This window comes from Podarcis vaucheri (genome assembly GCF_965113315.1).
Source record: "Podarcis vaucheri genome assembly, chromosome: 4".
NCBI classification, from domain to species: Eukaryota; Metazoa; Chordata; class Lepidosauria; order Squamata; family Lacertidae; genus Podarcis; species Podarcis vaucheri.
Genome location: NC_138762.1, coordinates 87,522,972 through 87,548,343, shown reverse-complemented (window position 1 = coordinate 87,548,343; position 25,372 = coordinate 87,522,972). Strand labels below are relative to the sequence as shown.

General features: G+C 42.4%; 2 protein-coding genes and 1 long non-coding RNA gene across 9 annotated transcripts in view; 1 reads left to right on the top strand and 2 right to left on the bottom strand.

Annotated features, from left to right (window-relative positions):
• FARP1 (FERM, ARH/RhoGEF and pleckstrin domain protein 1) overlaps positions 1 to 19,070 on the top strand; it is a 184,874-nt gene extending 165,804 nt beyond the window's left edge. For all 7 annotated transcript variants that reach the window (XM_082218578.1, XM_082218581.1, XM_082218580.1 and 4 more), the window contains exons 18-27: positions 2,223 to 2,460; positions 5,418 to 5,548; positions 6,888 to 6,956; positions 8,086 to 8,175; positions 9,154 to 9,236; positions 9,631 to 9,743; positions 10,981 to 11,144; positions 13,923 to 14,030; positions 15,721 to 15,872; positions 17,244 to 19,070. In XM_082218578.1, coding sequence (XP_082074704.1) covers positions 2,223 to 2,460; positions 5,418 to 5,548; positions 6,888 to 6,956; positions 8,086 to 8,175; positions 9,154 to 9,236; positions 9,631 to 9,743; positions 10,981 to 11,144; positions 13,923 to 14,030; positions 15,721 to 15,872; positions 17,244 to 17,325 — 1,230 coding nt within the window. In that variant the 3' untranslated portion in view covers positions 17,326 to 19,070. The remainder of the gene's footprint in view (positions 1 to 2,222; positions 2,461 to 5,417; positions 5,549 to 6,887; positions 6,957 to 8,085; positions 8,176 to 9,153; positions 9,237 to 9,630; positions 9,744 to 10,980; positions 11,145 to 13,922; positions 14,031 to 15,720; positions 15,873 to 17,243) is intronic.
• On the bottom strand, positions 5,591 to 6,880 carry LOC309530252. The gene is made up of 2 exons (XR_014218729.1): positions 5,909 to 6,880; positions 5,591 to 5,873 (listed from the first exon to the last, which is right to left on the bottom strand). It is a non-coding gene; the product is annotated as an uncharacterized lncRNA (long non-coding RNA).
• The window catches only part of STK24 (serine/threonine kinase 24), a 44,422-nt gene continuing 38,120 nt past the window's right edge, over positions 19,071 to 25,372 (bottom strand). The window contains exon 11 of the mRNA XM_082218757.1: positions 19,071 to 24,884. Coding sequence (XP_082074883.1) covers positions 24,845 to 24,884 — 40 coding nt within the window. The 3' untranslated portion in view covers positions 19,071 to 24,844. The remainder of the gene's footprint in view (positions 24,885 to 25,372) is intronic.

Below are 25,372 nucleotides of genomic sequence, written 5' to 3'. Positions count from 1 at the left end.
TTATGTCTAGTTGGCTCAAGTAGACACGGCTAGTGTCGGTGTGAACAACCAGCCGTGGAAGAGCTGGAACATACAGTGGATGCAGTACGGTCAATATACCGTATTTTTTGCTCTATAAGATTCACTTTTCCCCTCCTAAAAAGTAAGGGGAAATGTGTGTGCGTCTTGTGGAGCAAATGCAGGCTGCGCAGCTATCCCAGAAGCCAGAACAGCAAGAGGGATTGCTGCTTTCACCGCGCAGCGATCCCTCTTGCTGTTCTGGCTTCTGAGATTCAGAATTTTTTCCCCCTTGTTTTCCTCCTCCAAAAACTAGGTGCGTCTTGTGGTCTGGTGCGTCTTATAGAGCGAAAAATACGGTGATTATCTTAGACATAAACGCATAGCAAAGTGATTGGAAGGCAAAAAGGGTTGAGTAGGAGAGGACATTTTGGTCTTCTTGGTGACAAATCAGACCCCTAAGACCATATTAGACTTAGCTAGCTTCCTAGTTCTGGACCAAATCCCCTATGATGGATCACCAGCATGATTTAGAATAATGAAGGTGGATGAAGAAGGTGAAATAGTAGGGGACTGTGAGCCTCCTACATTGTAAAAGGATATGATCATTTTTTGTAGTAAGTGTTTATAGTTTTTATCATCATGATAATTGCAAAAGATATTGGATCTTTCAGTGGATTGTGCCTTTCATCGTATTTTTTTTATTACACCTTTGTATGATTGGCTAAGCAATAAAAATTTGTGATTTGTGCTGCAATTGTTCACTGAAACAAAAACAAGTCAATGAATTTCTGAGCAATTAGAGTGGAGCTTCTGCAGCTGAAAACTATGGGTTGTCTAAAGCCCAAGTCATTATAGAAACGATAGTTATTAAAATTTGTAGGTCACCTCTTTGCCATAAGGTTTTCAAACACACAGAGGTAAGTTTTTAATGTATTTCTTTTTCCTGTAAGTAGAAGCATAGGATCACCAATTCAAAGCTGGTTTGGAAATGGTATCATAAGGGTCAGTTTTTTGAGATGCAGAACCCAAGATCTTTATATGAAAGCACCATTTGTTTGTGCTTCTGGTCCACACATGCATGGAGGTAAATAAGTTTGGAGGATACTTGAGCAGCATCCAACTCCAACCACAAGGAAGTTAACTGGGTGGGAAAAGCTACTGAGGCAATATTCAAGTCTGGGCTTGCTCCATCAGTTTGTGGAGTGCTCTTTTATCCATGATACTCCAAGCTCTCCTTAGCCTTTGCTGATGGATAGCACACAGGGCATACAAAACTGTTGTTTTTCCAAGGCTGACCATAACATTTAATTTGAACATTACAACCCCATGTGTTTGCTGCTGGTAAGTGTATTATTCAAAAGCTTCCCATCTCAGAGGTTGGGGGAAATTCCACAAAGCATCTCCAAACCAGTGTCCAAGATGGTCAGAGATGTTTGGGCCCAAGTTCCTCACAGCCTTTCCGAAAGTGAGTGTTGTTGGGACACTGAGCATTCCATAGGGAGGATGTCACAACAGAGAAGTGACCAGACAGATCTTTGAAGGCACTCAGAGCAGAAACTCATTGGATTTGTACCAAGCAGAGGAAGACTGATGTAGAGCTAGGAGTTCCCTAAGATATCCGTGGTGTCAATCAGAGGTAATGAACTTGTGGTCCCTCGTCTGCTGCTGGACCACAGCTCCCATTAACCCTGCCCATTGCCTGCACGGTCTGGGGCTGATAGGTGTTGCAAATCCAATACCACTTGAAGAGCTACAAGTTCCCTATCCCTGGTCTAAACCCTTTACATTGCCGGCATGAAAACAGGAAAGAAGTAGTAGTGGTATTCAGTATGGCAACAACATGGCGCTACTCCTTTTCAATGCAGTTTACTGCCAGTCTACCTAGTTCCTGAGATCACTATCAGAGATGTTCCTCCAGATACTTTCACCTTTTGAGCTAAAGCACATGGTTTTTGTGGCACCCCAACTCAAGCAACTCTGACCTTGTTTCAAGCAAAGATCTTTCTATTCTCCTAGCCTTGTAAACCTCTTTAAACCACTACGGAAGCGGTGTTGTTATTATATGTGTTTGTATCTACTGTGCATTCTCTTCTTGTGACGTTGCATTGTGTTGCCCTTGATTTTATAGTTATGCCGCCGTAGTAGCTTTTTACTATATGCCTTTGCACTGAAGATGTAGTAAATAATGACTACGTCTCTCCCCCACCCCTTTCTCTCTCTAGCAACTGACGGTTCATTTGCGGAAGCACACCGAGGTCCTGGTTGAGCTGGAGAATGGGATCAAGAATTCTCGAAAGCTGGAAACCCTATGCAGAGACTTTGAGTTGCAGAAAGTCTGTTATCTGCCCCTCAACACCTTCCTTCTCAGGCCTCTGCACAGACTTATGCACTACAAGCAGATAATGGAAAGGCTCTGTAAACATTATCCACCGAATCATGTGGACTTCAGGGACTCCAGAGGTGAGTTGAGTATTGGAGGAAATCTCCCTCGATTAGCAGATCCATAACTCTACGTCCTAAGGACATATTGCATGCAGATGTGTGTGACTGAACCCCGACAGCCCTTTATTTTATTTTTTATTCTGTGGCTTTAGGAGGAGGTGAGCTAGAGTAGAAAGAGGGGGTGGGATTAAGCAGTAACCTGCTGTGCTGTGTCACCAATCTAAGGTATGTTTAGCCTGGAAAAGAGGAGACTCGGAGGAGATATGATGGCAACCTTCAGATATCTCAAGGGCTGTCATATGAAAGAGGGAACAAGCTTGTTTTCTCCTGCTCTGGAAGGTAGGACTCGAACCAGTGGCATTGAGGTTCTGACTAAACATCAGAAAAAACCTAAGATCTGTTGGACGGTGGAATGGTCTCCCTTGGGAGGTTGTGGACTCTCATTTCTTGGAGGTTTTTAAGCAGATGTTGGATGGCCATCTGTCATGGATGCCTTCGCTGAGATTCTTGTATTGCAGGGGGTTGGACCAGAACTCTTATGATTCTATAAAATTGGCTTCTGCAGAAGCTGCTTCTTGAGAAAAGGAACTTCTATACAATTCCCAAAGGCCCCATCTAGCAAACTATCTCAAAGTTCTAGACAACGCTAAACACCGATGGGCATTTTCCAGGGCCCGCTTTAACGCTCTCCCTTCAGCTCTTCTAGAGGGAAGATACAATAAAATACCGATCGAACAAAGATTATGTCCCTGTAACAGCAATAAAATCGAAACCATTGGGCATGTCATCTTATACTGCCAATTATATCGAGACTCAAGAAAAGAGCTGATCAAACCGATTCTGAGGAAAATACCTCGTAGTACAGACGACACCTATATCAGACACCTCTTAGCTGACAAAGAGCCCGAAATTAACAGGTCCGTGGCAAAGTACTGTTACATTGCAACAAGAATAAGACGAGCAATGATGTCTACAAAGGAGCTCAAACTGTAAACATCGAAGGAACGATAATAAACAGTAGCGACTTCTGAATTGAATTTTAAAAACTTAAAACTCGAAACCTGATCATAAATATAAGTACCAGTTCTGAGAATTGGCCATATTTTTACTGCTACTTATAGCACAATACTACTCTTAATGTCATATTTTATAAATTGCTTTCTGGTCACTGACCGTATTAAAGATTTGATTTTTTGAAAAGGAGAGGTGGAGTTATATGTATTTTTGTGTAATGCATAGTTGGGTCCTTAACAGAGTGATCCAGGCATATCTCTCTGAAACGCTCGTAAGTTCAGTGGGGCTTGGATCTTGGATAAATAGGTATAGGATTTCAGCCCAACTCTCCCATACGAGTCCATTTCACAAACAACTGAACAATTGTGCAGAATGCTGAAACGAGGCTGGAAATGCTAAATAATTTATATTTCACTACAACAGGGTTATCCCTTGGGCTTCGTTGAAAGTAACGATGCAGTGGAAGTCATGGCACTCCAATAGGTTCCTTAGGTAGAGCCTCTAGAGAGAGATTTAAAAATACAGACAAACACAACACAATCATTGTTTATGGGCATTAGCATTTCAATCTTTCAAGCTTCTTATGACATTTCTGGGCAGCCATCCAGAATAATGTGATGACCAGTGGGTGTAAAAGGTAGCTGAAATGTGTGGTTTTAAATACAGAATAGAGAAGCAAAAATGCCTGATATTGAAACATGCCCAAAATACTGCATGAAAGGTGCTTTAAAACAAGGAAATGTGTGCACTAAAGTTATGTGAACTGCAGACCCACAAGCTAAAAAAATCAGTTGGTGGACGACTAAGATAATTTAATTATCTTGAAACCCAGAGGAACCATTTTTTTAAATCAGAAATAATATTCCTTGAAAGAATCCCAGTGTAGTAAAAGGAGACAAGATAATCTTATAACAAAATGTTGCACTTGTTGTTAGTCTATATAATACTTAAATGTGTTTATACAGACCAATGGGGCAAGTACAGCTAAGGTAGAACCTGAAATTATTTACATTAGCAGTTGTGGGTTGCTAAGTTTTTGCCCTGAGATGGAGACTGCTGGAACTCATGCCGTGCTCCCTACACTATTAGCAGGACTGGCGGGTGGTGCTGTGGTCTAAACCACTGAGCCTCTTGGGCTTGCCGATCAGGTTCATGGTTCAAATCCCTGAGACAGAGCGAGCTGTCCCAGCTCCTGCCGACCTAGCAGTTCGAAAGCATGCCAGTGCAAGTAGATAAATAGGTACCACTGTGGCAGGAAAGTAAATGGCGTTTCTGTGCACTCTGGTTTCCGTCACAGTGTCCCGTTGTGCCAGAAGCGGTTTAGTCATGCTGGCCACATGACCCGGAAAGCTGTCTGTGGACAAACTGGCTCCCTCGGCCTGGAAAGTGAGATGAGTGCCGCAGCCCCATAGTCACCTTTGACTTGAACCATCCAGGGGTCCTTTACCTTTGCCACCTCCTGGCTCACCTATTAAGCGGGGGTGGGGGGAATCAGTCACCAAGAGAAATGGGTGGGCAAAGGGAATGGTGGATGAGAATTAGGAGGCCCCACCATTGCCTACTGTTTCCTTGCTTTGGCGCTTGCTTTGACACAAAAGTGCACCATCCCTGAGTGAAGACCTGGCAAGACTAAATCTGCCCCCGGAGCGGTAACATCAGATCTTGCGTGCAGTCATGGTCGGTGGAGTGACGACACTTGTATGACCTCCTTTCCCTGCTGCGGCTTCCCAGGAAGGAGAGGGGCAAGGCATTAGCGAGGTTGCAAATGCACCTGCAAGAACAACAATTTGGTTCCTCGGGTGCATTATTGCATTGCACGAACCTTACTTCTCTCCTTCCTGGTATAAGTCGCAGTGCCTATTATATGTGGTTCTTGAGGCATTTGGCAGAGGGAGACCCATGGAATTCAGCTCCAGCCCAGGTAGTTCATCTGCTATCTTCTTCTGTGTTTCATTTCGCAGCTGCTCTGGCAGAGATTTCAGAAGCGGTCGCTCAGCTTCACAGCAGTATGCTGAAGATGGAAAACTTCCAGAAGTTGCATGAGTTGAAGAAAGATTTGATAGGTATTGACAATCTGGTGATCCCAGGAAGGGTAAGTGGCAGAACAACATTTGGGAGCATATCCCTGTTGGGGGGGGGGGTGTTTTAAAAATACTGTAATTGGGGTGAAGAAGAAATATCTTGAAAGTTGTTACACTCCTTATATGAGCTTGGAATGTCTTGTTTGACTATGGCTCTGCCAAAAAAGGAGGATGTTAAACCAAAGGGGTGAGAAGCAAGGGGGGCAGGCCTCCTTACCCGTACCCTTTTCCTCTGAAAAAGCAGGCAAAGGCTTACCTCTTTATCTTAACACACTGGTACCACAGCATTAAGGAATAAGATAAATCCTGTCTGCTCTTGGACAGTAAAAGGCACTTCTCTTACCTTAGCACTACAGGACTCCTTTGAACACATCACCCCCTTTGAACACATCACCCCCTTCATTTGATTAATGCATAAAAGGATCCTGTTTCTCAACCGCTTGCTCCACGCACTGCTTCAAAACACTACTTCCCAGAAACAAACAAAATACAAAGATTGCATATGTTGGAGGCAGGTGACTTGACAGTCAGAATTGGAGCCCCAGTTACCTGCACTGGTAAGGGAGGGTGGGTTGTGCATCCATTGGACTCGGAAAATAAATGCACCTACCAAGAGCTGTGATTCTCGGTAGACCATCAGTGTATGCCATCACCCTAGGAGATCTAAGCCCTTGCATTGCAAAATATATTTTTCATGCGATGATTCCTGTTCCACATCCTGTCTTTGTGCCGTCGCTGCTGAGAGCGACAAGCGGAAGCAGCCTGCTATAAATGGACACTTTGAGGATGAGCCAGTCGTACTTCTTTCCACATTGAGCTGGCATTTGCTCAACAAGGCTCTCTGTGTAGCCTTCCTGGCTAATGTATTGCCAGCCCCTCATGGAGGTGCAGAAGGAATTAAGGGATGTTTGGTTCCCCTCTGACTTAGTTAGTTAAATGACGTTATGCGGTAATAACTCTGTTCCTGGGTTCTGTTTATTGCTCATTACCATGGCTCTTATTTTTTAATTGCATCCTGTCCTCTAATTCCCCCCTTCCCCTTTTGCTCAGTGCCCACCATGATAGACAAATACCACTTACCACCTCATTGCTCTGCAACCAGTTCCAACTATTTCCTAAGTGTCACCCAACTTCCATTTCATAACTTCTGACGCAATGGCAGAGCAAGGCCTTATGGGCAGAACAGCAGAAGTGGCCTAGAGGATATCTGCTGCGTGTAGCTGAATTACAACAGGGTGGGCAGGCATAACATAATAAATCGAGTGATGCGACATTAATTAGGCCCAGACTTTTAGCCAGATGTTTGGATACTGCTCTGACATGGCATGTTTTGTTTCCATTCCTGCACAGGAGTTTATTAGACTGGGTAGCCTTAGTAAGTTGTCTGGAAAAGGCTTACAGCAGCGGATGTTCTTCCTGGTAAGTGGAATGTTTGTGTGTAATCAAACACAACTGTGCAATAAATGCCAAGTGATGGAAAAGGTAGGGGGAGGGAGAAGCTCAAAGAAGGAGTTTGATGCAAATTGTAAAATAATCTAAGAAAACAACACTACACTAACACACAGGGGAAACAAATCACAGCCCCTGGCATAGAGTTGTATCCAAATTAGGATGGTGATTTCACTCCCAGCAAACCATGATCACTAAGCCAAGAACAAACCTTGGCTGCAGATATTGTTTTGTTGGGAGTGAAACAAGCCATGATCCCTGGTTCAGACATGATGGTAAACCAAGGATCATGTTTTCTTTCCTCCGTATGGGTAGCTCTTCTTTGGCGATCACTCATAGCCAAGTAAGATCGTCTTTCATGAATGTGGTCTTAACAGCATGGGTAGCACACAAATGGGCAAGAAAGAATCATGGCAAACCATTAACTATGGCTTACTGTGGTTTGTAAACAAGATCTATGTCTGAACTGGGCTGCTATCCTGTCCTTTCGTCTTCCTGTTTTATTTGCATAAATGTGTACTAGTGACCTAGTACATATTACAATAAATCAACTGGTACTTTCAACCTTTGGTGCATCATCTTTGAGTCCCAAAGGCCACAGATGCATGACTTGAAGGGTCTGCACCCGGTTCAAGAATGGAACAAAGCCAGCTCCTAAAATACCAGAATCTACCTTGCCAATACGCAGCTTAAAAAGCAAAGCAAGCTATCTTTAGGGATGGCAAAAGAATCTTCCCTTTGCGTCCTGTGTCTCTCAAGATTTATTTACTTATTTTTGTGATCTTAAGACATCATGAAACACTGAGATATATTTGGGCTATTGAATGCCAGGGATGGGGACAGCAGTCTAAGTGTTTCCCACACTGTTGGATCATGTGATTAGACCCCTGAAATAGTGTGTTCTCTGGAATGTGGGCCCACTGGGCATAAATAGTGGGATGGTTGCAGGTATACTGATGATCCAATATACATTTCACACAGAGTGATGGGCACATTTGTAGGCTCTGTGCTTCCTCCAGATGGCTAGACCTATAAACCAAACCTGTTTAAATCTCCTGTTTTCAACCAAGTTACGTTCCTTCTTGTGTTTGCCTTTTAGTTCAACGATGTCTTGCTGTACACAAGCAGAGGGCTAACAGCATCAAATCAATTCAAAGTCCACGGGCAGCTTCCGCTATATGGTATGATGGTAAGTATGAGCTGTGGCTTGATCAGTTAGCTGCTGGACATCTCAAATCACATTACCTTGTGATTGATACTTTTTTGTCTTTATATGAAATGAAAGCCATTTCTGGAATTTTTGAGACAAATTAGAAATGAGAATGCATGTGTGCTGTTCTAGGGGACTGGGATAAATGGTCCGGCGTTAAATCATAGCCATTTTTTTATTTGTAGACTCTGTGTTGGTACACAGTGGCTCTGTTGGCTGAGAACCATGTGAAATCAGTTGCTAACCAAAGCCTAAACAAGAGGATTCCCTAGGAACATGGAAAACAATAGTTTTCAAAACAGAAACTTTGCATTTGACATCCACCACTGAAACATAACCGCTGCTGCCAGGGGTGTGCTAATACTATTTGATGCACACAAACATCCATCAAGTTACCTTTTTTGAATTGTTTTTAGTTGTGATTGTGAATCCATGCAGGCTTGCTCAAAATCCAAATGCAATTACTTCCTGTGGTCGTGACGAGGTAGGCCAGGCATAGGCAAACTCGACCCTCCAGATGTTTTGGGGCTAAACTCCCATCACCCCTAGCTAACAGGACCAGTGGTCAGGGATGATGGGAGTTGTAGTCCCAAAACATCTGGAGGTCCGAGTTTGCTATGCCAGAGGTAGGCCATGCCCAAGTTGTTGTGCATTTCCTCCCATTTGCTGACATTGAAGCGAGTGTGTACAGTCGGAATTGTGAAGCTAACATGAATGGCTAATAGCCTCAGAAGGGCATAGATCCAGACAGTGCTTACTCCAATTCTCCTGCATTTTTTGCCAGATTATCCTGAGCATTGCAATGGGAATTCAACCTTAGTTTTTTCCCAGAAACAAAACCGTCCACGTATTTATTCATATAGTACAGAACTGTGCTGCATTCTGCAGCTTAACATTTCTACAGATCGTTGTCTCCGTTCCTGTCTTGTGAGGGTGTCTGTATGTCCATATCCTCAGATTGAAGAGAGCGAAGAAGAATGGGGGGTTCCTCACTGCTTCACACTGAGAGGTCAACACCAGTCCATTGTTGTGGCTGCAAGGTAAGTAATTTCCACTTTGCGCTCTCTTTTTTTGCAACTTGTCAAAAGAAGATTAACAACAGTTCACTGTAAATACATTTGTAATCGGTTGCTTTCAACATAAGAGAACACACTAAAACTAGGCTGTTCTTAGAGTGTACCTCAGGCATAGGCAAACTCGGCCCTCCAGCTGTTTTGGGACTACAACTCCCATCATCACTAGCTAACAGGACCAGTGGTCAGGGATGATGGGAGTTGTAGTCCCAAAACAGCAGGAGGGCCGAGTTTGCCTATGCCTGGTGTAGCTTAAGGAAACATGCCGAAAACTTGCATTCAGCTAAAAAAAAATTGACCAGTTTGTGAAGCTCATAGCCGCTTGCAGTAAAATGAACAAGATCTCCCTTTGTGTTCCTAGCAGCCGCACGGAAATGGACAAGTGGACTGAGGACATACAGATGGCTATTGACTTGGCAGAGAATTGTAATGGCCCAACTCCTGAATTCCTAGGGGGCAGCCCACCAGACACAAGTAAGTACAGACTTAAGGCTTGCCGAAAACACAGCCACGTAGTATGAAGTCTGCTGCATCACAATTTAGCTATAAATAATTCTTTGGACTGCACATTTAAAGATCAGCATTACCTTTATTCCCTAGTTGATTTTAGAATGCATGGAAATACTTATTTTTTTTACAGTGCCTTGAATCGCTATTTTTATTCAGCTATAGCAACCCTAGCAAGGGTGCATTTTAAGAAAGTTAAGGAACTAGGAAAGTTAGGTTGCAATCCCATACCTACTTAACATTGCGAGCCAGCTCCACTGAACTCAACAGGACTTATTTCTAAGTGAGATGTACAGGATTGCATTTGGGTGAGCTTATCTAAAAAGCCAGATCCTATGGCTTTTCCACTTGCAAATACATCCCGCTGTGTTCCCGCAAGTGTGCATAGCAATGCACCTTTGAACACATTCAACTAAGTTGTTGGCCAGTGGAATGCGACCTGCTGCACAATGTGACCTTTCCCCCTCTCCTCCTCCAAGGCTCTGCTCTAGAGCGTCAGGAGAACAAAATGCACGCAAAGTTGTTTTACTTACAGAGGTCACAGTGCAACAGTGAATTAAAAGTGTGCTCAAGCTTAAGGAAAGCAATAGACGAAGCGTACAAATTCCATGTTGGATTGTGGCATAATCTACCGTATTTTTCACTCTATTTTTCACACACCAGACCATAAGACGCTTTTGGAGGAGGAAAATAAGAAAAAAAATTCACTGCGCAGCAATCCCTCTTGCTGTTCTGGCTTCTGGGATAGCTGCGCAGCCTGCATTTGCTCCATAAGACGCACACACATTTCCCCTTACTTTTTAGGAGGGAAAGGGTGCAACTTATAGAGTGAAAAATACGGTATTTTTTTAAAACCCACTTCTTTCCCCAATACAGTGGTACCTCTGGTTACGAAATTAATTTGTTCCGGAGGACCGTTTGTCAGCTGAAACCATTCTTATCCTGAGGCGCGCTTTCGCTAAAGGGGTCTCACACTGCACACAATTTCCATTCACATCCTGGGGCAAAGTTCACAGCCAGGAGCAGCTACTTCCGGGTTAGCGGAGTCCATAACCAGAAGCGTTCATAACCAGAGGTACCACTGTACTTCACAGGTTTGGAAAGTTTTAAGCTTTACCAGAAGTAGCCTTTTGCTTAATGCTTTCATAGTTTGTATCTTCTGCAAGGGGGAAAAAAAGAGATGGTTTCTCCCTGCGTTTCATAGAATCCCCTGAGGAATCCACTGTAGACCAGGAATCGGAAGACGATCTCAATGCTTCCCGCACCTCCCTCGAACGTCAGGCCCCTCACCGTGGCAACACGACGGTGCACGTCTGCTGGCACAGAAATACCAGCGTCTCCATGGTCGACTTTAGTATTGCTGTGGAGGTATCTCCCTCAAAACAACCTGGTCTGCAGCCCCTGTTCTTCAGGGACAATTTCCTTTCCGTCTCCTCAGAGGAAGCAACAACCAATCATCGCCTCCCTCTTGTTTCTGGGGAGTTGGCATTCAATTATATATTAAACCTCATTTTAACAAATTCCTTTTTTAGCAAATTATGAATCGTTTTGGTAAACTCTCTGAATTTTTTCACAGTTCTAATTTAATTCCCAAATATTGAGATAGTATTTCCTCTGAGCGTTTTGTTTTTAATCTCGGAAAGGATGTTGTTCCTGACTCTGGCTGCTGCATTTTAATGCAACTTTAATTTTAGGCTGTTTTTCTCCCCCTCTTTGGATCCTTGAAGTGTTCTCTTCTCAGTCTCTCATCTGCCTCCCTCCACTTGTGTCCTCTCTATCACAGGAAGCCTCTGTTTTTTGATGATGTATTTGACTACAGCTAAACCAATTTTACACAGACCAGTTGGCTATTGAATCAGAATGCTTCAGCTCATTGAAATGCAGAATACACACAACAGTATTGCATTTTAATGACAGCTAATTTCAGCTTTCTTGTGGAACTTCCACAATTAATTCCAACTCTTTAGAAGAGACTATTTGAAGAGATCATGAGCCTTTTGAAAGTCAGTTCCTTGAAGATAATACTGCCTCAGTGTTCCTGGAAAATAGCAGAATGAGCAAACAGTTCTTGTAAAGCAAATAAATCTTCAGTAAAATTGGTTCCAGACGAAAGGATAACACGGAACTTGAAGTAAACTATAAATTGGTTTAGCTTCTTCAAGGTACCTGCAGACACCCATTCTCAGAAAGAATGCCTCTAGGTTGCTTTTAAGTTGTATTGTGTAATGGGGCGGCTAACAACCATTTGGAGATTTACCGATTAGCTGTAGTGCACCTGCACTGATTCACCAGAGCTATCAACTAAATCGTGCAGGTACAAAATTCTCCTCCTGGGCTGCAATTCTATACAAACCTAGTTAGCAGTGCATCCCCTTGGAACTCAGTTAAATGAGTACTTCAGTGGACATGTTAAGAGGACTGCATTGCTAAGGCTCCCCCCTACGCATTAACATCGTTTATTTTGAGTTTAAATGATCAGCATGAACTATTGAGCAACCTAGAAGCAGATTCCACTCTTTATACATCTGACTTCCGTTCTGCAACTGCCCCTTGGCAGGCAGAGTCGCAGTCATACTGTCTCTTAAGTCTGTGGGTAACGTCACATCAGTATCGCAGTTTATGCTTTCTTTCTGTGTCTCCCTCCTTCCTTTCTTTCTTTCTTTCTGTCTATCTCTCTCTCTTGTGGTGGAAGATCCTCTCACAGTCAGTGACTGTCCTTCCCTACCTGCTGGACTGATCAGTGATCAGCGGCCTGTTACCATTTCATATGTCTGCTGGTACCGAATGCAAAGCCTGTCCATTTATGATACCCTCCAAAGTGCTGAGGTAACAGAAACAGAAATTAGGAACAGTAAAAGCATACTCAAAATCCTGTCAGGTTTTCAGAATTCAGCTGGTTTCTAAAATGAAATAAAAACAACCTTACCAGTTCACTGCTATAATTGCTGATACATTCTGTTTGTCTGTCCCTTTGGCAAATTCTAGTGGAGACAGCTTATTATGTTATTAAACCAGAAGCAGAATAAAATATATCAGCAATGGTTAGTACATTCCACTCGGGGAGCAGAGGCAGTGAATATTTTCAAGTTAAAACGTGTGTTTATCACTCCTTTGTCAGGCCGGGATCCAGCGGGTGATCTCTGCATGACTTACAGCAGATTGGCAAAGCTCTCTGGACTCCCAAATCGCTAACCATTGCAACAATTAAAAGCCCCTCCCAGATTAGGCTATGAAACAAAGAAGGCTTTGGGGCAAGGATGGAGGGAACTAGACCCAAGTTTTTGTCCAGGACTGAACATGTTCACAGTGGCAACCTGTCTTTAATTCACTGCGCAAGTCCACACAGCCCTGAACATGTTACACACAGCACTGCTTGGTGAACCTTAGGATTCTGGATAAAAACTTCAGTATATCCTACTCACCAAAACAAATTGAATTTTTGCATCCAGCAGAATGCCATCCCTCAAATTAGCTGTCAATTTTTTCTTTTCTTCCCAGGGAGGAAGTTTACAGGAGCTTCTGTTTGAAGACTGCCAACTTAACTTGCTCATTTATTACATTCAAACCTGAGCCAAAACCCTTATAATCGATGACACCACAGTCCAGGCTCCAGGTTTTTCCTCAAGAGTAAAACTGTTCCAGACCTGCAAGGTTGGGGGGGGGAGCCTATTTCCTAGAGTTATTTCTGTTCATGCATTATATCTGGTGCTTTCAGTTAATTAAAGGATGTGCTTTCATTTTTCCTAGTAATTTTAAACATCTGCGCTTGTGCGCAGGACTTAAATCATTTGTGTAGAGATGCCTGTTCCCGTAACAAGGTTGCTAAATTGGTATAATATTAAAGCTAACACCCTCCCACCCCAATATAGAAATATAGATATAGAACTTCTTCCTGGAATGAGGTAACAGCAGATGATTTCTTTCCTTAGAAAATCAATTTACAAGCAAGCCTCATTTAAAGAATGATAGGGAATTCTGAATCTGGAACTCTTAATCATGGTAAATGACCAATGGAGAAAAAAGTCAGCCAGTTTCAATTAGAAAAGTATGATTTTACATGAGGCTTGCCTGTTTTTCCATCAGCCTGTTTTTCCACCTGCATATGACTTAACTCAAGTTTGCTGCACTCTCTCTCTTCATTTCCAGAACCAACTCTCTGGAAACCTTTTGAGAAAGTTCAAAAACAGCAATGGCTGGCAGAAGCTCTGGGTGGTATTCACCAATTTCTGCATGTTTTTCTACAAATCCCACCAGGTAGGTAACTGATGCTTGGAAGTCAGAGATGAATATAACTGTTAACTGTTCACACATTACAAAAAAAGTTCCTTGCTATGCATTGTTGATTGCCCCAAAGGATGCATTTGCAGAGATAATTGAAGCTTTTGTGAACTTCATGGATGCAGACAAAGTTCTTCCGTGCATGGAGAGAAAAGTTGAAAATGCTTAACTAGGATCAGGCTCAACCCTAATATTAATGAGGCAACTGCTTTAGGCAGAAGATGTTCAGGAGCAGTCTCTGGTCTCCTAATCTGGCCTGCTGCCTCAGGTGTGGTGGTGGATATCATCCTATCACCAATGTCAAAAGAAAGTTTCACTGCCAGTCCAGTCAGGAATGGGGAACTGTCATCTTGTCAGCCTCCGGTGCAAAATGTATTGGGCTAGACCCTGACTGTGATCAGCTTGGAAGCCGCTACCATATCAGTAGAGGCTTTGACTCATACACTTTCCCTAGAAATGTGAGGTCAGGGGCACATGGGGGCAAAATAAGACAGAACTATTCTGTAACAGATGGCCCAGCCACTGTCCTCTGCAAAAAGGTCGATTCAACATTTGTTCACTAGGATGGGGCGGAGGGGGATAAAAAAGAACACCAAGTTAATTTGAGGCCACTTCCCCATTACTTTGAGCACTTGGGAAAGAAAACATTAGCGTTCAGCATCACTGCTTATTCCAAAGGCACTTGAAAGGTGCTGCAGTTATTTAAAAACCACTTCAGTGTTTATCTTGGGAATGTGTGCTTATTATTCCATGGTGTAGTTACTGCTTTAAGAGGTCAAAGTCCTGCAATACAAACATTGCTTATTTGCATGAAACAACCACACAAAACCCCCCCTTTTTTTGTATATTTTTGCTGAGAAGAAAAATGACTTGAAATTGGTGCAGACAGATGTATATAGAAAATCAAGGGAATGAGCACACTCATAGTGGACTAGCCACTGTGGGTGGAGATTGGCAAGGCTTTTGTGTCCATTTGCCCCATTCAGCAAGAGCACCGACAGATTCCCACCTGGGCATGTGCTCTATTTTTTAACACTGACTTTTAAATTGCTGTCATACGCACACACTGTGCCTTGGGTGAAGGGTGAGGTAAGAAATTGACTTGGAGTAGGGGGAGAGGGATGCAGCCTTCTTGTGAATAGTTCCCACACCCCATGAGACACGTTTCCACGTGGTCTCACTTCACAGCATCCATCTAGGGCAGTGATGGCCAAACTTGGCCCTCCAGCAGTTTTGGGACTACAGTTCCCATCATTCCCTGACCACTGGTCCTGTTAGCTAGGGATGGTGGGAGTTGTAGTCCCAAAACAGCTGGAGGGCCAAGTTTGGCCATCACTGATCTAGGGATCAGAGGAGCCAGAAGAAAGGGACAGTCTCACACACACACACACACCCAAAAAACCCCACCTGCTGGCCGGAGCTTTGAAGGGCCTTTGAGTGACTCCAAATAGTGCCAATCTGATGAGGAAGACTATAGCTTTTGGATTTGCACCCAGGTGCCTCATGTCCCTCCCAGCTGTGAGCCTACCAGGGCCATATATGAGAGGCATTTTCTGTTTAGGTCACAAGAGTCAGTGAAAACTGTGGGGACACAGTATTCTGGATAAAGGGAAGTGACTTCTGGGGGGATGGTCCGTTTGGTGAACGATTTCTCTTTTGTTTTTAGGACAATCATCCTTTAGCTAGCCTCCCTCTGCTGGGTTACTCTCTTACCATTCCTTCCGAATCTGAGAACATTCATAAAGACTATGTCTTTAAGCTACACTTCAAATCCCATGTGTACTATTTCAGGGCGGAGAGCGAATACACGTTTGAAAGGTATGTCAGTTTTCCGTGAGCTGAAATGTCATTGCTTTTTAATTCTTTACTGCAAGGCAGAATTATTCATTCAGCTGCCTTGTTTTACACCTTATGGATGTCCCATGAGCTGTAACATAAACACACAACTACTATTATAAAGTAGTAGTTGTCTTGTGTTATAAATCAGGCACTGCTTGCAGTCGTTTCTTTGTGTTTCCCCTTCAATGAAAAACACAGAGTGGCTTGATCAGTGTGGGCCAGAGGAAAAAAGTTAAGAGAACCAGTGGTCTATGGTATTAAATGTATGTAAGTCCCCACTCCGTGCTATAAATAGAGGCATCTATGAATGAGCACACCAATACAGTGGACGCTAGGGTTGCGAACGTGATCTGTGCGGGATACACGTTCGCAACTCGCAGAGTTCACAACCTGCGTCTGCGCACGTTGCGATTCGGCGCTTCTGCACATGCGCGACCGACAAAACCTGGAAGTAACCCATTCCGGTACTTCCGGGTTTCGGCGGTCCTTAAATGCAACCTGAAGCGTCTGTAACCCGAGGTATGACTGTATCCCACTGGATTAATATACTTGAGGTGTGTGCGTGTTGTACAATACAGTGGTACCTCGGGATACATACGGTTCAGGTTATAGACTCTGCTAAACCAGAAATAGTACCTCGGGTTAAGAACTTTTCTTCAGGATGAGAACAGAAATTGCGCAGCGGCAGCAGGAGGCCCCATTACCTAAAGTGGTGCTTCAGGTTAATAACAGTTTCAGGTTAAGAACGGACCTCTGGAACAAATTGCCGTATTTTTCGCCCCATAGGACGCACCAAGTTTTTTCGGGGGGAAATAAAGGGGGAAAATTATTTTCCCCCCAGGCGCTTGTGGGGCCGGCAGCGGGGAGAAGCGCTCTTCTCCCCGCCGCCCGCCTTGAGATCAGGTCCGGGGACAGCGGGGAGACGTGCTGCGCCTCCCTGCTGTCCCCGGAGCTTGCGAGGCCGGCAGCGGGGAGAAGCGCTCTTCTCCCCGCCATTAGCCTCCAAACCACTTCGGGAGACAGCGGGATGGCGGCGTTCCGCCTCCCTCTGTCCCCCGACCTTGTGGGGCTGGCGCTGGGGCTCTCCTGAAGCCTGGAGAGTGAGAGGGGTCGGTGCGCACGGACCCTCTCGCTCTCCAGGCTTCAGCAAAAGCCTGCATTCACCCCATAGGACGCACACACATTTCCCCTTCATTTTTGGAGGGGAAAAAGTGCGTCCTATAGGGCGAAAAATACGGTAAGTACTTAACCCGAGGTACCACTGTATTTCATGTGTTAAAAGGCACACAACCAAATCTTAAGGAGAAATGCACTGTATTAAGTATTCGTTTTTGTTTTTGTATCGCTTAGATGGATGGAGGTGATCCGAAGTGCCACTAGTCCAGCCTCGCGCATCCACGTTTTAAGTCACGAGGAATCCCATGCTTATTGATGACTGAACTCCAAATTGTTCATTCCAACAATTGCTGCTTTTCTAGAGGACATTTGAATTCTTTCTCCTTTTAAAGTTCAGTAAAAACATAAATTCGTTTTTTAAAAAACTTGTTTTGGAGCAGCTTTTTGTAATATTGCCTCAAGCAGGGTTGTTTACTCTTATCGGCCAAGTGACTGTCTCGTATTTGTCCTTTGGTGTGGTTTTTTTTTTTGTTTTTTTTTTAGCTTGTGCCAGTATTAAAATATTGTCCTTGGAGTGCCAAAAGACGATTTCCTTGCCTCAAAGATTTGCACCAGAAATAATAGAATTTTTGGAAAGCAAAATGCCTTTTCTTTCAGACAAACCCCTCAAAGTGATTAGTAAACTGCCATTTTTTTATTTAAAAAAATGTATTTCCTATGTATGCATTAACAGCCTTCAAATGTTCATAAGGGGCAATCTCAAAGCAAGGAGGGGTAATTTTAATTACATTATTCAGTGTTTCTACACATTTTACTTCTAAAAATTAAAGTTACCAAGCAAGGCTGTAGACTGCTCATTTCATCTTACCAGAAGCCGAGAGCATTTGCTTCAAATCTGGTCGGGAGGTTCTCTCTACTCTTCCTTGGCACAAATTATGTTCCAGTACATAAAATTCTGCAAGGTGAACAGTTTACATTATTAACCTGTGCAATATTTAGAACACTGATGTCCTGTGAAGGTTGAGAAGGGGAATTTGAAAGCTGGTCTAACATGTCAACAGCTGTCTGGTACAAGAATTGTGGCACTAATTTGTTGTTCAGTAAAGACAGTAACAGCATCGTGAGTTTTGGAATAATCCTTTTCTCTCTCTCGTGTGGTATGTTTCCACACCTTTATTTAGAAATGCTACTAGAAACCAATCCACATTTTGTGTATATATACATCTGAAAGCAATTAGACACCATCCTTAAATGTTTTTGCATTTGCTATGTTTGAATCAAATGTAGCCCAGCTGGAAAGCACAACATTTGCCCTTTTCACAATGTGCAAAAACGGTTCAGAATGTGGCTTACTGGAAAAGGGAATGAAGTATATCAATGTCTTTAAAAACCCAATAATTTTAAGGTAATAATCTGTCATATTTCTCTACCCCTACTTTAAAAAAAAGTATGACGCTGAAATCTTGAAGACAGAAAAATCTCATTTTTAAGAAATGCCAAAATACATGACTTGCCAGTGGTATTCCTTTAGGAATAACAAAGCCAACCAAGGTTGATCATGCTATTTACTACTTTCAATCTATACATGCTAATTTAGCATAACTAATAGAGTGACTGTCTTGTAAACATGCCTGCAAGCTACTCAGTCCAGATTTAACTAGGCACAATCTTTCAGTATAACAAAAACAACCAACATACACACCAGGAGTGCAAAGCAAGGGACATCTAGTTGCAATTTGTAATTGTGCTATGTGTGAACCCCTCACCTTCCCCTTGTGTAGGGTTTACCACTCCCACCTAATTTAGACAAGTATTGTTTCTTACCTTCTCATATGACAGCAACCTACAGGAACAAACAACCACAAATTAATGTATATTTACCTGTATATAAGTAAAATTCCTGCGCATCACGGCTATAAAGTTCCAAAATTCTCAGATGCACATATAAATGAGCTGCTTTGAATCCCCACTATGCTGTCCCTTCTCTCCCCGTGTTCCTTAAAATACTGGAAACTGTTTTCCTAGATAATGTTGCCCATAAACACACTCACACACCCAAAATTGTTGCGTTTCTTTATTTCTGTGTCATGTAACATACAAGGAGTTGAAGAACAGCTTGATGTGTGACCATAAGCAATTTTTATACAGGCTTATAAATAGAGAACATCATTACAGAAGAAAATAGAATTTGATAAAAGGATAAGGGGGGCTATTCATTGGGTATTTCCTCACAATAGCTAAAAATGAGACCTCCATGTACAGAGACAATAGATACCCAATTACCAGACACTCGGGGGTATGAGGAGAACGGCTAGTTATCAACAGATTGCTGTGCTTGTGTATTTCCTAAAGGCAGATGGCTTTGGACTAGGTTTTGATCTGATCCAGCCAGGAAATTCTTTTAATTACCTGTAAAAAGAATCCAACACATGCTGAGGGCGGCAGTAACCACCTGGGCAAATTCCTTAGCCAAGTGATCGCTCATTATATTGCAACATATCCTTAGCATGTACTTGGTTAATAGACACCCTGGCCTGATATGTTATGGTCTGCCTTCCTCACCCAAACTGGTTTTATACTGAAAGATGTCCGGTGTCTGTTTACTGTACCTTTTGCTTATGAACTAAAGATAAACTACTGTAACGGCTTCAAACGGGGTAGCTGCCTTAAGCCTGCTGCAGCAAACACAGTACTGTCACATCTCACATTGATTTATTGTGGCGTAAGCTCTCCTGGACCACATAGGGCACAGCACACGTTTTTGCATGCCCAAAGGTCACGGGTTCAATCCCTGGCTTTAACAGGTAGGGCAGGGGGAAAAACAACCTCTGGAACAATGCAATCTGGGGGAGGGAATCTTAGGCCCTCCTGAAGTTGTTGGAAGTGCATAAGCCCCAGCCAGCAGAGCCATTGGTCAGGGGTGATATGAGTTGTTGTTCCAAAAACACCTGGAGGACTGCAGACTCCCCATCCCTGATATAGACAATACTGAGCTAGACAGACTTAATGATCCAAGTCAGTATAAGGCAATGTCCTATGTTCTTAGTGAAGTATGTTTACTGGAAGACTTTCAATTAGATTTTCCAGGGCGGGGGGTGGGGAATTTCCAGAGAACTTTCTGATGCCCTAAATTGATGGAGATCTGCTTTAGCATGTTTAATTTACATTTTGAGTAAAAGGAGATGATTTTATGTGCTGTATAAATATCACAATTTTCCCCCCAACAGCCCAAAGTATTAAGTGAAATATTGGGTGGGGGTGGGTGGGGAGTCAATAAAGCAAATGTGTTTAAATGTCATAGTCGGAACAAATTCAAAGGTTTACATAAAATATTCCAATAAAAATTATTTGTGACTTAATAGCATATATCACCTCACATGGTTTAAGTTTTAGGGGAAGGCACTGAAACCTGTCAACGCTAATTTTCTGCACACCCAAAAACTATGTGTTTATATTATATATGCATGCATTCTCCCAAGGGATCGTACCTAAAATAATAATAATTAATAATAATTTCAACTCTTGATACTGCATAAGTTAACTAGTTCTGTATCTGTTTATTATGTTACTAATTTTAAGGAACAACTTGTTTTTAGAAGTGGAAAATTCTCCGTTTCAAAATATTTCTGGATTTCTTATTTACAAAAGTTTAAATCCTACGCTGCTGCTTTAAATTGATGACGGCAGTGTTTACTTTATCAGATGCATAAAGGGTCATCTAAAGGCACACAAGTACCGAAGAAAAGTTGTAATCAGTGGCGCCAAAGGGTCACGAAACATGAGAGGCAGATGAAAGTCTGCTGAATCCAAACAGATACAAGACCCACCACCAGGGCTTTTGTAGACCTGATATCTCTTACATTTGGGCACACTGGTTACACGTATGTGCATCTGCTAACTGATAATCCTATGTGCATCTGATCAAGAGGACTCTAGCCAATGAAACCAGGACAACAAATCTTTCAGGTGTCATGGGGCAATCCTTTTTCCAATCTTTTTTCCACTGTGCATTTGCAACTTCAATTCAGTAGCAAATGTCTAACAAGAAAATATGGGGCCAATTCAGATACTTCTGCAACGGCTACAGCAAGGTGAGGTGTAGGAATAGGTCTCAGGATTTACAGACCTGCAGCTGCCGTGATCCTTCCTCTTCAAAACGGGTGACGGAAGTGGTAATCATGTTAATCATCATTATGTAGAAAAGCCAAGACACACATTACCCGCCCCAATCAGTAAGCAGAGGTGGGTGTGCTGCGTGGAGGGGACAGCTAGAAGAATAAACCTCCGAACTTCCCCTAAAGATGTTAACAAAAACGCCCGTGCTGCAAGGTACCAAAAATACAAAACGCTACATGACGATTAAGAACAAAACAAGACCAGATGCAACTCCCAACACGACCAACTATTAGGGGAACCAAAGAGCCCATGGCACCTAATCAGAAAACAGGAGACTTTCACTATTTCACCAGAAGTTCTGTGCACCAACACAACAGCCACCTAACCTCCTACACCCAACTACAAGAGTGCAACGGCAAGAGAAGCAGATTTCTAACAAAACATGTGAAAAGTGACCCGACCCACACAAACAGGAAGCCTTTCTTGTTTGAAAGACTTGGGTTTGTTTTTACAGTTCACTTAGCGCCCTAATTATACTAAATCTTGAAAAAGTGGGAAATTTCTAGAGTAACTGTGGAAGTGTTTGGTGCTCACTAGCAAGAATATTTTAAGACCGAAACCTCCCCTGGCCAAGGGACGAAAAGCTGTATTAGCTACTCCAGCCTTTCCCATAATGGTGCTCTCTAGAGGTTTTGAAGTGCAATTCCCAGCAGCACTAGGAAGCATAAGCCAATGGCCTTGCTGACACCATGCACATTGAAAATGCAGAAAGCATACACTGCATTTCCCTAGAAGAGCACAATTCTAATACATTGTTTAAAACATGACACCCATTAACTTAAAAGGCCAAAGTAAAAAACATATACCAAAGTTTGAGAGGGGATTTGGAACTACAATCCGAATTTGATCATAACCAGAAGAGAATTGCAATTTTACTTTATCTTCTAACAGAATGATAGTGAATGTCATGACATCAAACGCAACAGGAGTTTCCCTCCTGCATTCTCCCACCTGCAAGCAAATTTTGGAGGTTCACAGGAGGGGGAGGAACCCCGCTGAAGTACAGTCCATTGTATAAGCAGGACACCACAACTGGACATCCTCACCCACAAAAATTATTGTTCTGTAATCCCATGCATGTTTACTTGGGAGCAAATCCAACTGAATTCAGTGTGGGACTTGGGTAAGCAGGCAGACAATTGGGTGCAAATCCCTAAATCTTTCAGCAAGTCTTCAACTAAACACCTCTGTTAAAAGCCATCTTTGTATAAGAGCTGCCCAATTATGCAAATATAGTACCGCAAAAAAAAACCTACCAATTAAAAGAAGAAGGCCACGGTCAAGATGTCTCTTGAAGTCCAATGCCCAAATCTTCAAAAGAGTTTTCTGCCTCAGTCTCAAACTGTGAATACTCTTAACAAAGTGAATTGCAATTATTTTTCTTACAGTAACAGATTGTTCACAAATAAATTCTAGAAGCTCCATTTGGAAAATGCTGTTAGGTCTTAGGCTCCATGTAGACTGGAAACTGGATCACGTGTGTGTGAGGAGTTTTCCCACAGGGTACTCCCTTCAGACTAAAAGTTGCCTCTTTTTCACCAGTACTCTGCTCATATGATTCAGGCAGTCTGGTCTCACTTCCAGAAGTTACCTCCTCTCTGTTTTACAAGATTCCTCCCTTCCCTCTGTGCCTCGTGTCACAGCCCACCGCAATCATTAGAGCGCTCCAACCCTCAGGGAAGTCTATTCAGGGAGCCTTAGGAGCAACCCTATAAAGAAGGAGGAGGTGGCAAAATCAGTTTACATCAGACCATTTTAGCAGGCAGAATATGGTATAAGTGTTGGAAGTGAATTTTCACACCTGGCTCATCTTTAGTCCATATGGCATAGGAAGTTCTCACTCAAGGTGTGATCAGGCATGGTTGGACTCAAAAGGGTACGTTCCGAGTTCAAGTTCATGGGTTTAATATTATTGAAGACTAAAACAAAGATTTCACTTTCACTCGGAACTGTGAAATATTAAAAATGTTGACTAAGGCTGCAAGCCTACCCTCCTTTACTTAGGAGCAAGTCCCACTGAAATCAATAGGACTTACTCCTGACTAGACATGGTTGGATTGTGATGCAAGTCATTGTCAGCAACCTATTTTCTTTTGTTAGCCCCTTTTAATAATTCTTGAGAACTACATCTTCACACGGATGTATTCCATTCACCTCAAGGAATTTCTTGAAAAGAAATAGAGTCGATGGAATATCTTATCAGATATTTATACAGCATTTACAAAAAAATATTCCCAATAGGCAAAATGTTGACATTCTACTGATTTCTGCCCATTGTAAAAGAGGCCGAGTTCAGAAGATGAACCACAAAAGATGTAACAAGCAAATATACAGATATTTAACTAAAGTACAGCAGTGAGAATATCTATTTTAAGTTTTGATGAAATTTCAAGTATTCTCCCCCTTAACAATGGATCTTGGATACCAAGTTAAATCAAATGTATCTCTCAATGACCATGATTAAAAGTTTTCATATACATAAGTTTCATATATTTTATATTGTTTTTAAGATCACCATCTTACAAATTGCCATTATCCAGCCTCTTAAGTGGTGTTTCAAGAGGGAAAAAATATTTAATTTGGTTGTATGAGATGTTCTGATTTTACAAGGAAGTTCAAAAAAACAAAAACCCTAATAAAACTGAATTCAGACTTTGGATTGGCACAATTTAGACTGATAAAAAAAAACCCACTAAAGCAAACATGTATTAGAGAACCTCAAACCAAGTGATTCAAGAAACTGAAATAATCAATGTCGTACCATGATTAGAAACCCAACTCTAGATTAATAAAAAGAATAACACCGTGTAACAAAACTAGAGCCAACTTTGCATCTGAGGTACAAACCAGATTTTTTATAGCACAGCTTTTTGACCTACAAATACAAGGTCAAATCAAACCTCTTGTCATACGGTTCAAAAATGTCATATAACAAAAGGCAAGCCAATAATCAGTTGTGACCTGCCAAAATATTTACCTCACTAGCATCATCTACAGTGAACTTGGCCATTTGTACAGAGGGATTCTATATGCACATTGAGCAAGTTTTGAGTAAAAAAGGTGACTATATACAAATCTGTACACAGAGCCAATGGTATGTTTTCCAATTCACAGATTCATCGACTTAAAGCAGTTGTCTTCAACTTGTTCAGGTCCGAGATCCATCTTAAATCCCAACCTAAAATATGATACCCACTTCGTCCCCACCCAACCCCTTTATTTCATCTCCCAATCTTATGCATTTTGTTAAAATAAGACCCTGAAAGAAAACAGTGGCCGTACCATTGGGGCGCCCACTTTTAGATTGAGACATAAATCGCTTCTGAATCTGGATCGTTGAGTTGAAGACCAATGACTTAAAGCAAGATACCTGAGATTTCACAATAGCTTTAGTTTCCTAACTGCAATCCTAAATATACATCTCAGAAATTTAAAAAGATACCTCCTTTGAATATGTGCATTATTGTTTTTTCTTTAAAAAAAAACCTATACAGAGCTGAAAAACAATGCCCTTGCTATGTTGTCCGTTTGTGTTGCTGCACCTTCAGGAATGTCCACATACTGGAGAGCTCACCACTGAAAGCAACAGCGGCAGACCAGCATTTGAGGAGGTGCCTATAGGAGCCACATCGAACAAGCAAACGCCATGAAACAATACTTTAGTGGGATGATGTGCTTCCTCCTCCAGTTACTGAATACCTGGGGGGGGGGGGGAGAAATGGTGTCATGAAAGCAAAACCGGTGATCAAGCTATTTTGTGATGGCAGTTAAGATAATGCTTCTTTTCAAGCCTATGGCTCTAGAGATGGAGGCAATCTCAGAAGATTCCAAAATCAATCCAAAGCACACCCAAGTTTGGGAAACGCTGTTCTAAAAAGTGCCCAGTTGGCCCTCCCCCTGCCCCTCATATGCTCTGGTAATTTTACTCTCTTTGCAATTTGCTATGCTCTCATAAGACATTTGCTCAAATCCAGAGTTTGTGGATGTCTTAAAACCTGCCACTACAGTGGAATCTCGGTTGTCAAAAGTAATTCGTTCCAGAAGACTGTTCGACTTCCGAAACGTTTTGACAACCAAGGCGCAATTGCAGGTCGGCAAAATCCATTGGGGGGAAATGGAGCAACCCGCCTCGGAAGCCGTTCGACTTCCAAGGCACGTTCGAAAATGGAAGCATTTACTTCCAGGTT